General features: G+C 53.1%; 1 protein-coding gene across 2 annotated transcripts in view; it reads right to left on the reverse strand.

Moving 5' to 3' along the window:
• Positions 1–3,806: 3,806 nt before the first annotated feature.
• SEC14L5 (SEC14 like lipid binding 5) overlaps positions 3,807–14,891 on the reverse strand; it is a 44,974-nt gene continuing 33,889 nt past the window's right edge. The window contains exons 12-16 of one of the 2 annotated variants that reach the window (XM_003998895.6): positions 13,013–13,147; positions 11,806–11,940; positions 11,218–11,445; positions 10,124–10,302; positions 3,807–7,576 (exon numbers count right to left, since the gene is read on the reverse strand). In XM_003998895.6, the coding sequence (XP_003998944.3) occupies positions 7,468–7,576; positions 10,124–10,302; positions 11,218–11,445; positions 11,806–11,940; positions 13,013–13,147 (786 nt within the window). In that variant the 3' untranslated portion in view covers positions 3,807–7,467. The remainder of the gene's footprint in view (positions 7,577–10,123; positions 10,303–11,217; positions 11,446–11,805; positions 11,941–13,012; positions 13,148–14,891) is intronic. The other variant, XM_045047715.1, reaches the window with a different exon arrangement.

The following is a 14,891-nucleotide window of genomic DNA, read 5'->3' on the forward strand; positions in this document are numbered from 1 at the left end:
CAGGAATTCGAGGGTAGCTGCTTATCCAGGGAAGCAGGCAAATTGAAGGAAGCTTCAAGTTTTAACACCTCCTTCCAGAAATGTAAACAACCAACTTGACATGTTCCTCCAGGGCCCGTGTGTTTCAACTCCACCTGGAAGTCTCATTGTGTGTTTTACCTTCTTTCAGTGCACAGCTGGCCCCTGGGCCACTTGGATGTTTGGCTCCCAGTGTTCAAGGGTAGGAAGTAGTGACAGAAAGGAGGACTTCCCAGACACCTTTGCATCACAGTGGCATATTCCTAAGACCGTTCCCAAGCATGGATGCAGGTCAGAGGGTAGTCCCCAGGAATGTTCTAGGATTGCAGATCCTGTCCCAGACCCACCGAATCAAAATCTTGGGGGCAGAGGGTCTGGGAATCTATTGGGAGCACCTCCAGGGGTTCTGAGGCAACAGGCTGTAGAAACCCTAGTCCGGAAAGCTCTGGCCTCTTCAGAGGGCATCTCCATCTGTCCTTGGCTTTGCTGGCAGCTGAGTTGGGAAGGTACAGTACTGTGCATGGGCTTGGTGGATTTCAGGCCAGAGGGAGCTGAAGAGGGTCCGTCGTGGTGAGCCAGAGGGGTCCCTGGCTCAGTGACTAGGATACATTCACCCTCCCTGTTTGTATAGGGATATCTATCATGCCTGCCCAACATCTAGGCCTGTCCTTTTAGTAAATGCCCTGTCTTGGGCTGGATCCCTCCCAGCAACAGAACCTGAGACAAAGATGTGAGGGGAAGTAGTCTATTTGGGAGGTGACCCCAAGAAGCCCTGATGGGGGACAGGGAAGTGAGGTGGGGAAGGAAAGGCAGTCAGTGCATTAATGAGCAGCCCCCCACTGTGGACAGCCAGGCTTGATTCCCAGAGACTCGGGGAGCATGCAGAGGGCATCTTGGAGTTGGGCTTCCTGTGGGGTGTTTGTCAGCCGACACTCATCATGGGTCCGGGGCTCCTTCTGGGGGGTAACTCCCTGGCACTTCCAGCCTGCCCGACACAGGGGCTGAGTATGCTTCAACCAGAGGTAGCCATCAGAAACTTGCAGCTTCTTGCATCCAGATGCCTCCCAGTGGTAATGAGAATGCCCTGGGAAGGTGGGCAGGACACAGAGAGACATGGCTGTGAGCCTCCCTCTCATTGCCTGTAGAGTACTACCTCTCCCCCATGCTCTATCCTTGTGGTTTGGCAAGTACCATCCCCTCCCTTCAAGTCCCAGATGGCATCAGTGGGTCAGAGATAGACATCTATCCCAGTCAACTCATGACAGCCCACCCTGGAACTAATGCTAGAATTTGGGGAAAGACACTTCTGCTGAGATTGCCCACCTGCCATGGTGTGGGCCACATGGAGAAAGAGAGTGAAGCCAACACGGACAAAAACTGAATTGAGTCGAGAGAGAGGACATCATTTAAGCCCCTGGATCCAGCTATACCTGATGCCAGTCTCATTTTGGGGCCAATTACATGGACCAGTAAGGCACTGTTGTGTTTTTTGTTTTGTTTTGCTTGAGGCAATTTGTGTTAGATTTGGGGGGTCTCTGGCAACCCAAAGAGTCTGACACCCATAAGTACTGTTCCAGGAAAGGCACATTTTGGACTCTGGCATTTGCAGAGCTTAGATGGGACATGGACCAGAGGCAGAAAAGTGTTTGAGGTTCTGATGCCTTCCTCTGGCAGTGGGTAGGGACATGTGTTGACACAAATATACAAGAGCTCTAGTCCTCTAGCTTTGGGATTGCTGGTTGGGGATTAACATGGACTAGTTATGGCAGTGCAAGGATCTCCTCCCCATCTGCCTCCATGGTAGTGATGGAAGGCCCCTGGGCACAGAATGTGGACCAGATATCTTGGTGGCCTGACTTGGAACCCCCAGAGTCCTGTGTGCTGGGCAAGTTGCCATGGTGACATGTGGCTGCTGGGATGCTCTGTATAAAACCTGAGCATCGGGAAAGACTCCAGAAAAAGGTTCCAATCCTGGGTTCAGTGGGTAGGCTTTCAAGGGCTCTTAGGAGCCCTGAAATGGAAACCATTCAAGTGTGCCCACAGCTTTCATTGTATTTGCAAATGGGATTTGTGTCCCAGAAAACTTTGGGCTCCAGGGAATTCTTAAGTCAGAGGTCTCAAGTTACGCTTTTTGGTTACCCACATTCCTCAGGAATGCCTTGGGGATGAGCACTGAGTGGAGGAGGGGAAAATGGGCTGGGGAGAAGTTTAAAAGCCGCAGGCACCTCTGGTGTCCCTGAGAGTAACCTGGTGCTTTTCCTCCAGCTCTTTCCAGGCCCTGCCCCAACTCCCAACTCTGGTGCCCTGAGACCTGCCTCTATGGAGACCTCAGAGGTCTGCTTTGGACCTGGCCCCTGGCCTCAGAGGAAGAATGGGTCCCAGAGGCAGCTTCTGAGCCACAAGGAAGCCCTGGTGTGTTTTGCCCTCTCTGGGTGTCACCCAAACCCCAGGGGGCTTCCTGGGAGGCGATTCAGCCCAGGACAGACGTCAGCAGTGATTCAGGGCTCAGATCTGATCCCAGTTGGCTTGCCCCAGGGACCTCTGTCTTTCTCAACACCCAATGCATGCAGGAGTCAGCTGGCTGGTCCTCTGAGAGCTCTCGCCCATGGAAAGAGAAATCATGGAAAAGTCCCAGAGAATGAATGCATTCACTGTACCAAAGCAGGCAAAGGCTGCTTCCTCTCCCTCAACTGGATGTGTTGGCAGGGCTGGGTAACTGAAGCCGGTGTAGACAGGTGGGCCCTGTTCAGTCACACAAAAGAGCCACACCTCCTCTGCTCTCCCAAGTGAGTCTTTGGTCTCCTGCTCCAAAACAAGAGAGCCTTTTCAGAATCCCATGATGTATGTGGCAGCCAGCACCCCAGCTCTGTATCTCAAGGAAGCTCACAGGAAAGACAGGTGGTGCCCTGGTCAGGGCCCCAAACCCATGCCCAACCCCAGGACTGTGGATGTCTTTGGAAATAACGCTAGTACTTGGGTCAAACCCCAGAGAACAGGGCAGAGTGGCCCAGAAAGATGGACAGCAGGGCCCTCAACTTCACCTGGACAGCTGGCAGGTAGAATCCAGCAACCCATCCTAGAGATTGCAAGTTGGCAGTGCTGAGTGGGCCCAGGGATCTGCATTTCATACCACTGATGAACTGCACATTTATCTGTTTATGCATCCTATGCATATGCATTGGTTTGGATAGTGTCCCCCCAGCATTAATGTCCACACAGAACCTTAGAAGGTGACTTTCTTTGACAGCAGTCTTTGCAAATATAATCAGTTAAGGATCTCAAGGTGAAATCATACTGGATTTAGAGGGAACCCTAAATCCAGTGACTAGTGTCCTTATAAGAAAGGAGACACAGGGAAGAAGCCATGTGAAGACAGAGGCAGGGATGGGAACAATACAGCCACAAGCCATTGGGTTCTGGGAGCCCCCAGAAGCTCAAAGAGACAGGAAGGATCCTCCCTTAGTGTCAGGAGGGAACACCTGTCAACATCTTGATCTCAGACTTCTGGCCTCCAGAGCTGTGAGGGAATTAATTTCTGCTGTTTTAAGCTTCTAAGTTTGTGGCAATTTCTTACAGCAGCCTTAGAAAACTACTGTATATCTGTGCTTTATATATAAAAATGTGACATTATGTGTGCACCCTCCCCCACCACCACGAACCGACTTGCAACACTTTGAAGGTGATATCGCCCGTGTTGAAAATGCTTTTGTGTCTTATAAACAACAGAGGAGTAATTCTTGAACAAGCCCAGGGAGACCTCTAGGGTTTCAGGAAGTAGACAATTGAGGTATATCCAAATCTAAAACGTTTAATGCTTTTGGTTAGAGCAAATGATCAGGCAAACAAGGAACATCAGGTTTTACTGACTAAAATAGAGTGTGTATAACAGAATTAAAAATATTCTCATCAAACAATTCGTTTTACAGGAGAAGCAATTCCAGAGTGCAGGGTAGGGGGGAAAAATGTCTCAGAATCCCCTTCTTTGAGCCTGTAGAGAGAACGTTCTCCAGCTAGTTGGGGGAAATAGCACTCCAAATGATGCTCTTCCATTTTAGTGGATTTGCCCAGAAAACGCAAGCAGTTTCTAAATGGGAAATGAGGGAAATAATATCCTGACACCCGCTTTCCTCCGGATGCACATGGTGCTGAGCCTTCTGTCCCATGAAAAACAGTGACAGGCGGGCATCCTCAGGAAGGAGTCTGGAGTGTTTGGACGAGAAGCCTTAAATCATCAGGATAACCTCTGACACTTACCGTGTGCTTTCTGTGTGCTGGGCACTGGGTTGTGGACTCCACAGCTGGTATTTTTTGTTCCACTACAGCCCAGTGAATGAGGTAGGCATGCCCCCATTTTACAGATGAGGAAACTGAGGCACAGGGGAGTTAAGTCACCTGCCGGAGGTTACACAGCTACTGAAAAGAAGGCTGGGGCTTGAACCTCACCATGTCTAAATTTTAAGACCCAGGCTTCTAAACACAGTGCATGGGCAGGGTCCTATTGCTAGTGGGTTGTTTCTGTCCTGCTCACCACAGGTTAATGAACAAGATAAAGAAGCCAAGCCAAGGAGCTTCTAGCCCTGGGGTCTAGGGAAATACAGAAGTCAGGAATTCAGCAGCCCGTCCTTAGGCTTTTAATTTCAAGCCTCCCAAAGGTAGGAGAAACCTGTTGATTAATGATGCTCCAGCATGGACCCCAGAGACCTCCAGCAAGTGAGGGGCACTGCAGAAGATGCCACCATGGCCGTCTGCTGCTTCTTTGGCCCAGCTCCCCTTGTCCTGGGGTGACCTGTATCCCACTGCTGCTTCTGGAGGAAATGTCAATCACAGGACCCCTAGCCCCGTGGCTGGTACATCCGTAGGAGCAAGCACTCGACTGGAACAGGGCCAGTCAGAGCCTTCTGTGGGATGAGATGGAAAGAGAACGTCTCTCTCAGCCTTAGAGATTGTGAGCCCTGTGGTTGTAGGCTGGGGCTTCTGGCAGCCACCTTTCCCACCAGGTGGAAGAGAGGATGAGGCCAGCGTGAGAAGAGATACAGAGCCAGGCGGCCTGGGTGAGGTTGTGAGGATGAACACGTGGGCCTGGGGGCACTGGGCTCCTGGATCCAGCAATACCTTCAGCAGGCACATCCTTAGCCATCCCAGTTACAGGACCCAGGGAAAATTCCCTTTGTTGCTTAAGAAGTTTGAGCTGCAGCTTTCCCAAGGGAGAAAGAAGGAGCTCTCAAGGGGAGAAATGAGAGGGTCTGAGTCCCATCCCTTCTGTCAAGGCTGGACTGCTCAGAGCAGATCCAGGTAACAGCTGTCAAGCCACATATAACCCCAAGTCAAGGAAAGGCTTCTCCATCCTTCCCTGGTGCCATTCCTAGACACTTCATGTGTGGGGAATGCCAGGGAAGCCTACTCAAAAATGCTTCTAGGGCACACCTGGGTTTTAGAGGCAAGCTAGAAATTCATCTCAAGACAGGTGAAGATATCACAGATGCTCAGTGATAAATGTCTGGTGACATGGGAGCTATGAGAATGTCTCCAATCTCCCCCTACCTCTCTCCCTCATGTGCACACACACCTGGATGCAGGATGCAGTTTTGGGTGTTGTTCCTATACCTGAGGAGCAAACAGAAGTGGATAACCCTCCCTCCCTGCAGGGAGAAGGATGTCTCTAGAAAGTGACTCCTTCCCTCTGCTCCAGGTTTGGGGTTGAGGTTGGTATGCAAGGAAGTCCTTGCTCTTTGCCCTGTCACGCTGAGACTGCACGGAGGCGTGGACCCCATGGTTGTACACCCACCCCTTAGGCAAGGCCCAGTGACTGCAGGTGTTGGCCAGAGATGACCCCCCCCCCCCGGGCTATAAGCAAGGCTATGAGAGAAGAGTAACACTGAGTCATTCAGCCCCACATTGGCCCCCCCCCAGGAGCCCTATCAGTGAGGTCCCTCCTAGGCTGATGTGAGTGAGTGATGTGGATGAGGTTGATAGACGGGTGAGGACTGGGGAGGCCCCCGTCCAGGAGACACAGTTGTCTTGCCTTTACATGGCAACAGTGGCCCCATTTTGCCAATAGCCCCAAATGCCTGAGGGAAGCTAGACATCCTGATCTCTGTGTGAAATGCTCTAATTTTTCAATCTCTCTATAGGCAAAAACAAAAGCCAGATCAGACTGCAGTCGGCCAGTTGGTAACCTGTGACTTGTTACCTTTTTGGGAGCCCAGGAAAGGAAAGGAGAAGTGTCCTCAAGCCCCGAGCATACCCAAAACTCTCCCATGCAGAACTCAAGGAACGTCTGTCTATCAGTAGCAGGTTCCAGGGGTCGGGTTTGCCATAGGGCAGACACAACAAAGTCACAGCCTCCTCCTCCCCGTAAGGGGAGTCCTGATGCCATGTTGAGGTCCTGGATCCAGCCTTACCTGAAGCAAGAGATCCTGGACTGGCCAATTACATGTGCTCATGACTGGTTACCCTTTTGTGTGGGTCTCTGTGACTCACAATCAAAAAACCCATAATTAAACTGCTCCGAAGAAAGAAAAGAACCTCCAGAGGAGTTTAAAGACAGCTAGAGCCACTTCATCACTGCCTGGGCCTCTCCACCCTCCTCAAGTCAATGGTGGTCAGGTTTCCTTCCCAGCCAAGCTCTGGGAAAATGGATTTCAGATCCAGGGTGGGCTGCTCCCCACAGACAGTGGAGCCTGTAACTCACATAACTGTTCACCATGCATGTCTGGGACACAGGGCATTGCTAGGGAATCAGATGTGAACGCCAATCATTTCTGCCTACTCAGCATTCTTTCCCTCTTCTTCCTGTCGGGTACCCCAGTATTCCTAGAGGCAACCTCCTTATGATTTTCAAACCAGGTGGTTGGCTTCGGGAACAGGCATGTGATCCAGGTAGGCCAATCACTGAAACCCCATCCCTGTATGGTGATTGGTCCAGATCGTAGACAGAAACCTACTGGCCAGCCTGTGTTCTTTGTTCCCCTGGCAACTGTGATTGGTTCAAGGACTAGTGTGGGACCCAGACGGACTGATTAGACTCAGTTCTGGGAGGTTGGATCGAACTTTGGGGGAGAGAGGTTCTCTTCCACAGCTGAGCTGGGAGGAGAGAGGGAGCCTAATGGTGATGGGGCCCTCTGCGTGGGGAAGGCACCTGAGAAGGAGGCTGCCCCAGGGAAAGAGCCAGAGGTGGAGAGGGGGTGCTGAGCCTGATGACATCCCTGAGCTCCCAGACCAGGCAGGCCCAAAGGTGGCCCAACCATTCCTTGGCTTTTCCTCACACGAAGCCCAAAGGAGATGGTTCTGTCTTGCATCCTGAAGAGTGCATGAGCTGGATCATTGCCATCGGCTCCAGATGCCCCCACTTAGTGTCCAGACCCAGGGCTGAAGCCCACGTGGTCCCAGACCTCACGGACACTTGAAACGTGGGAGGCGAGCGGGCTGCCCCACAGGGCTCAGTCCCAGCTATCTGGAGACCAGGGGGCTGCTGTGGGATTGGCCAGAAGAGGAGGAAGTGGTGGCACTGAGCTGGGAGAAGCCGCTGGTGCAGGATTCCAGGCTGGACATGGAGCCCCTGGGGAGGAAGGGCATTGTGTGCACATTACCTTCTGGGGTGACACGGCCCTGGGGCCCACGCACAGCAGTGGAAAAGCTGGTGATGCTGCAAATGAGGCCCCAGGGTTCTTTCTACCAGGCTGGTAACCACCCCAGGCGCACAGGGCAAGTGTAGAGCAAAACGCAAGCGGAGTTATGGTGAGAAACGAGGCTCCACCCGTTTTCCAGCCCCACCCCCAACCAACCCCCACACACAGAGCCCAGCCTGCTACACGCCATTTAGGGGCTTCCCTGACCTGGGGATCTAGCATAGCCTGGGAAGTTTCTGACCCTATCTCTAGCCTCACCTCACCCCACCCCACCCCTGCAGCCTCCTTTCAGCATCTCCGACACTCGCCTCCCCTGTCTGGGAACCCGTGAAGGTCTCCACCTGCTGCCAGAAGCACTTTCTCTGCCCCCTGCTTCCTCTAGTTAACTTCTACTCCAGACTTCAGAGCAGCGCTCTCCAGGAGAACCTTGTGTGATGACAGTTATGTCCTACAGCTGTGCTGTCCACTGCAGCAGCCATCAGCCTCATGGGGCTACTGGGCACTCAGAATGTGGCTCGTGCAGCTGAAGAACTGATTTTTTTATTTTTGTTGAACTGTAACAGCTACGTTTAAATTGCTACCTGTGGCTGGTAGTTACCTGGTTGGCCAGTGAAGCCTTAGGATCTGGCTATTCCAAGTGTGGTGTGGGGACCAGCACCACCAGCCCCTCCTAGAGCCTGTTAGAGCTGCAGACTCTCTGCGCCCCAGAGCTGCAGAATCTGCGTTGTGACAACCCCCCCCCCCCCCCACAGATGATGTATGTGCATGCCACCTAGGTCTCAACTCCAGTGTCTCTTCCCAGGTACCTCCCCCACATCCCATGCCCACCCTGTGCCAGGCCCCTTGTCCAGGCTCTGTGCCAAGCCTGTGCCAGGCTCTGACAACACCCTGTGTTGAGGCTTCTGACACCTCCTAGCTATCTGACCTTGGGCAAGGACCCCAGGCTGGAATGCCTTCATGGCATCCACTGCTGCTCCTGTTATGCACAGGTGTGATCATATGGTCTCCTGCTCCACGATGGCAGGCCCTATCTGTCTGGTCCCTCGGGGCCCAGCCCAATGCCTGCCTACTGAGGACACCCAGGAAATAGTCCTTGAACTGGTTTTCTTGCGAGGCTGTTGAAGGGTAGGGCAGCAAGGCTACCCCAAGCTGACCAGACAGGCTGGCAAGCAGCATCTGCTCTGCCCCCCTCTAGGCCTCCACCTGCCCTCCTGGAGGCCAGCAGCCCCCAATGCTTGTGTCTGCATGTCTCTCCCCTGCACTGGTGCCCAGCAGCCAAAGCAGGCCACTTCCCAAAGAGGAAATCACCAGCCCTCCCAGGCTGTGGGGCTCTCTTGGAGTAAAGACAGTGGCCCAGTATTTCTCACAGGGGGCTGTATGTGCCCCTACAATACTTGGAGCTCCACCCAGGATATGGATACAGACGTGACACCCTCCTGGAGCCTCAATTTGACTCCATGGTAAAGAATATAAAGCATTATTTTTAGAAGGACACAAGCATAGATAGGTCATGAAGCAGGATGCAAAATCACATTCGTTTTTAAAAGATAAAATGTAAGGCCCTGAAGAAACTCTCCATGTCCTCACCCTCAGTTTCATTTTTGCTATCAAGGGCTTACTGTATGCCTCGGTGAAGGGCAGGCTTCCCCCAGCTATTTCATCTTCATGACAACCCCATGACCTAGGATTTCAGTAGTCCCCATGTAACAGATGGGAAGCCTGAGGCTCAGACAGCTTAAGTGAGTTGCCTGAGGTCACAGAGCAATCAGGAAGTGTTGGAGGCCTTAACCACTACACTTCCTGCCTCTCTGAAAGCAACACTTGGAGAGAGGTGTCTGTGCGACACTATTCTAGAATGTTCTAGAACATTCCAAATCCTTTTTTTATGGGTTTCTAGGAATACAGGGAGGTCCAAATAGGAGGGCCTTGGGCTCCCCTTCCCCCACCAATCAATCTGGTATGTTTGGCTTTTGTCCAGGATTTCATTTAAAAGGGAGATCCATGGGGCACCTGGGTGGCTCAGTCGGTTGAGCATCCGACTTTGGCTCAGGTCATGATCTCATAGTCCATGAGTTCGAGCCCCACGTCGGGCTCTGTGCTGACAGCTCAGAGCCTGGAGCCTGCTTCGGATTCTGTGTCTCCCTTTCTCTGCCCCTCCCCTGCTCGTGCTCTGTCTCTTTCTGTCTCAAAAATAAATAAAAACATTAAAAAAAATTTTTTTAAAGGGAGATCCTGCAGCTGAGGCAGAGTTTGGACACACTGTTCAATCTGGTTGCTCACACACGTGCTGAACCACTGGAGAATTTTAACAATACCAATGCTGGGGACCTGCCCCTGGATAAGCTCAAAGACAAGTGAGGAAGGTGAATCTACTGCCCCCAGCCCAGAAGGAAGGGGCCTCAGGAGTGCTGTGGGCCTCGCCTAGAGGGGAGTCAGGACCCTTCCTGCCCAGGCTCTCCCTCCCCAGCCCCTCCTACCTGAAGTCCTCAGACGCCAGCACCTCGTAGTAGTAGAGGAGTTTGCACTTGGGGCCAGGGCTGTGCAGGGCCGTCAGGACATCCTCCACACCCGGGATGCTGCAGGCCACATTGCCAGGGGGGCTGTGCATTTGCCACTGGAGCAAGTAGGTGCCAGGCCACCGGGTCACATGGGAGCCCTGAAACACAGCAGCCGGGCCTGAGGCTCTGGTCCTCCTGGGGACAGGAGCCCCTTACTAAATGGATCCACCAGCCAGTCTTCCTCTCAGGGCCTCCCGAAGTCATCCTTGGCCCCTCTGCTGTTACCCCCATATCCCTGGGGGCTGAGAGCCTCCCTCTAATCTGGTGGGAGTGGAGGCCTGGAGAGGAGGGCTGTAGTTGCAGGGCAACAGGTGCGGTTTAATTAAATGCCTGGACTTTGTTGGGCTTTTGTTCTGCTGAGCGTGATTTGCAGATGGGGTCCAGGCAGGGATTCAGGCAGGGAGCTGGCAGGTTGGTTAGAGCTAGTTGAGGGCCTGGACGCTGAGAATGAGGGCTAGGGGTGTTGGTGTGTGAGGTGCAAGACAGTGTGCTGCTCAGGGAACCTTCAGAGAGATCTGCAGTGCTCATCAGAGCTTGTGTGTGCGGTACGGGTGAGAGAGCGAGCAAGGCCAGCGATGTGAGACTTACAAGCATTGGAGAGTGGAGAATGCAGGGGGCCTCGTGTTCATGTTCCACAACGCATCTGAGTTCCGTTCCCAGACTTAGTATGTCTCTGCTGCATAGCTTCTGAAGCTCACACGTCAGAAATCACTGGGAGAGGGTGAGGGATGCAGGGTCCAGGCCTCACACCCAGAGGGTCTGAGTTACCCCTCCCTGGCATGGGCCCTGGCAATCTGCATCTCTGACAAGAGTCCCAGGGATTCTGAGGCTGGGGTCCTGGGAGGTCCCCAGAGTCCTGGATCTGTCTGATTCTGTCTTTCTCCCCACCCATCCCACAGGGGCTCCAAGGCCAAAGTCCATATGCAGTTCATCTACTTGGGTGCTCCCAGAACCCTGGCACACAGTGGACACTCAATCCTGAGTGACGAATGAATGAACAAAGGAATTCGAACCTGGATGCTCTCCCCTTCCCGGCAGACAAGGGGGGCTTCCACACGGCTGTAATCCACACCTAGGACCCAGCCCTTGTCCGTCAGCTGCCCGCCGGCCCTGGCCCCAGGCTCCTGGGGTCCAGGCTTGGGCACCTGCTTGCTGTGGTACAGGCTGAACACCACGTCCCCCCTCAGGATGTCAAAGTCCCAGGTGATGACTGACTCGCCCTCCAGAATCTCCACGGCAACCTGCATGGGGAGGGCACGGTCTGAGGGTCCGACCTGGAATCCCACCAGGAGTGGGGAGCCGGGATGGGGAGGTCAGCTGCAGTAGGTGCTGTGGGTGCCCACCTGGGTCTTCATCTGCCCATCTGCCATGCTCTGCACAGCCCAGTGCTCCCCTGGGATCAGGGGACTTGGCTGCACCGCCCCTTTGCTTGTATCCTTCCCCGTACCCATCCTGTCCCACCTCTCCTTACAGGTTTCTCCTCAGAGCTCACCCTCAACAAATCGCTAGCACAAGAACTCTTGTCTCAGGGTCTGCTTCGGGGGACCCTGACCTAAGACCCCACCCCAACCCGGTGGGCCTTCCGGGCCAGGTCCCAGCACCTCATGGGGGGCCCCTCGGAGAACGCTGGCCGACTGGTAAGTCTCTCTCCACTGCCGCAGCTGGTCTGTGTGCTCTTGCTCCTCTTCTGTCAGATAGAGGGACTTGGGGACCAGCCCTCCTTCGGGGACATTACACTGGGGGATAAAGACGAAAGTAGCAGGTCAGGACCCAGCCGGCCTGGCTGACCCACAGAAGGGTATTTTGTGACCCCTGAAACTGCACTTACAACAGCAACCCCAAAGTGAGAACGGTACAGGGGCTCTCCCATGACCTCATCTCCAAAACCACAATGCAGTAGGAACTCTTACTATTTCCATTTCACAGAGGAGGAAAATGGAAGCCCAGAGAGGTCAAGCCACTTGCCTGAGATCACACAGCAGAAAGTGTCTGAGCCTGGGCACAAACCCATGTTTATCAGGCCCCCAGGCTCAAGTCTCTTATTACCATGCTGGTTCTTACAGGCCCATTTGTTAAACATAAATCACATGTATGTACCTCAACAAGTGGAGAGATTCAAATTGGCAGAATTCCTAGGAAATGCCTTTTTTTACTCAGAAATCACGTATGCTTGGAGTTTGGTATTCTATTAGACAAGGAAGAGGGGCCTGCCCTCATCCCATGGCCAGATGAGATAAGACAGTTGTGACCCAGGGTCACCCCTGCCTGTGTCATCTCAGCCCCAAGGGGAGGCAGTAAAAGGGGTCTGTGGCTGCCTCTCCTTGAAGTAGTTGGCCCATCTAACCATTCCGTGAGGATGTGGGTTGGGAATAAATCCCTTTGGATACACAGGCTCCGGGGTTCAGGCCACTGGGATGTTTGAGTCACCTCTCTCAGCAGCAGAGGGCGCAAAGTCAGCAGGTAAACTCTGACTGCTGCCTAGCGACGAAGTGCATAGGGAATACCGGGGTAAACTTTTGACTGGCCTGGTCTCTGGTCTTCTAGAAACTTCCATCTGGATCACTATGTTTGAAAAACCAAGCTAAGGCCCCTCCTTTGGATAGGACTCACTTCTCTTTGGGGAAGCGTCTAAAACAAGCCTTGCCCCCCAAAAGAGAAAGCATGGCTTCTCCAGGTACCAGCACCCACACACATGACAGAGTGCCCCACTCCAGCCTCCGTGGCCCTCTGCAGCCCTGCCCCAGCAATCCCTGGCTCCCCCACCCCCACCCCCAGGCCACAGCCCAGGGCCTGCAGCCACACACTCACCACACACTCTCCCCCAAGGAAGTCGGGGATCACTTCTTTATCTAGGTAGTCCACGAGGCCTCCGGGGCCCTGGTAATTGCTGCCACTGTAGATGAGGAACTTCTGCCTGGTGTTTTCATTGATGAAGGGGCTGATCTGAAGTGGGGGAGATGAGACAAGATGGAAAGGTATTTTTGGTTTTTTGTTTGTTATTGAGATGTAATTCACGTGGCAAGGAACTAACCATTTTCTTTTCCTTTCCTTTCCTTTCCTTTCCTTTCCTTTCCTTTCCTTTCCTTTCCTTTCCTTTCCTTTCCTTTTCTTTTCTTTTTTCTTTTCTTTTCAAGTTTTATTTAACTAATCCCTACACCCAGCGTGGATGGGGCTCGAACTCACAACCCCGAGATCAAACGTCGCATGCTCTTCCAACCGAGAATTAACCCTTTTAAAGTGAACAATTCAGTGGCTTTATTTCACTCACTATGTTGTATGACTACCACTTTCCTGTAATTCCAAGACTCTTCTTCACCCCAAAAGGAAACCCCATTCCTTTTACACATTAATACACATTAGCAGTCACGCCCCAGTCCCCTCCCCCCAGCTCCTGGAACCACCAGTCAGCTTTCTGTCTCTATGGATTTGTTTGTCTGGACATTTCATAGAAATGGAATCCTCCAATATGTGGCCTTTTGTGCCTGGCTTCTCTCCCTCAGCATGATGTTTTTTCTAGGTTCATCCACCTTGTAGCACAGATCATTACTCCATCCCTTTTTATGGCTGAATAATATTCTACCCTTTGGAGGATCCTATTTTGTTTGCCCCAGATGGAAAATACTTTAACACCGAACTCGAAACTGCATGTCAATCCTTTTTTTTTTTCATGGCAACCCCTACCCCCCCCCCCCCACGATGCTGGTGTGGTGTCTGACTCAACACACAGTTGGGGAAGGAAGGAAGGACTTAGTATTGGCAAGGTACAAGCCAATTGAGCAAGGAATGCTACAGGAACTGGGAATCCCACCTGTGTGGTCACTCTCCTTCAGCCTCCACCCGGGGAAGCAGTCACCTGCCGTCCTCGGCAACCTGGCTCCGTGCCACTGGCTTCCATCTGGTGTGGCCACTGGGCAGAGGAGGGGGTACAGCAGCAGGAGGTGGGAACAAAGAGAGAGGCCAGGGTACTTCTTCCCCCACTCCCTGCTGCCTCACTGCCCCTGGGCCCCCCCCCCATCCCCTGCCACATTCTGGCTCTCATGAGGCTTGGTAACAATGCCATCCCCTCCCGTGGCACCACCAACCCCCCACCCCCACCCCCGGGTGTCAGGGATCACTGCAGGGTCTACTCCCTGGGGCCTCTCCATCCTGCCCATACCTCTGCAAGGAGTTCTTTTATGTTATGTCCCCATTAAGCCATTGGGGTGAATCCCACTTCTGGCCAGCACCCTGAATGACTGGCTCCCACCCCTACCCAATACACATCATCTTAGAAGGCTCCCAACAGCAAGAATTTAATTTTCACAAAGTTCAGGATATTTCAAGATAAAAAGCTTCAGTGGCAGGTCCTGCCTGTCCCTCCTGCAGCTCCTGCTCTCCATCCCAGCCCCAGCAAGGCCCTGACGTAGCCACAGTGGCCAAAGAACGTTCTGTCCCAGAAGTCTGCTCACATCGTCTCCTGCTGACAACCCTCCATGGCTCCCTACTGCCCCAGGATGAAGTCCCACCTTTGCCACAGCCTGGATTCAGCAGGCACTGGTCCCTGAGCATTTTCCCAGCTTCTGCCAGGGCCACCGGCCTTTTTGCTCCTTTTTGTTCCAGCCACCCTGCACTGGTTTTTCAGTTTCTCAAAAGCATCACGTACAGTCCTGCCTCCAGGCCTTTGTGCTTACTCTGTGGGTTGCCTGAC

The sequence above is a fragment of the Felis catus genome, chromosome E3 (assembly GCF_018350175.1).
Source record: "Felis catus isolate Fca126 chromosome E3, F.catus_Fca126_mat1.0, whole genome shotgun sequence".
Taxonomy (NCBI): domain Eukaryota; kingdom Metazoa; phylum Chordata; class Mammalia; order Carnivora; family Felidae; genus Felis; species Felis catus.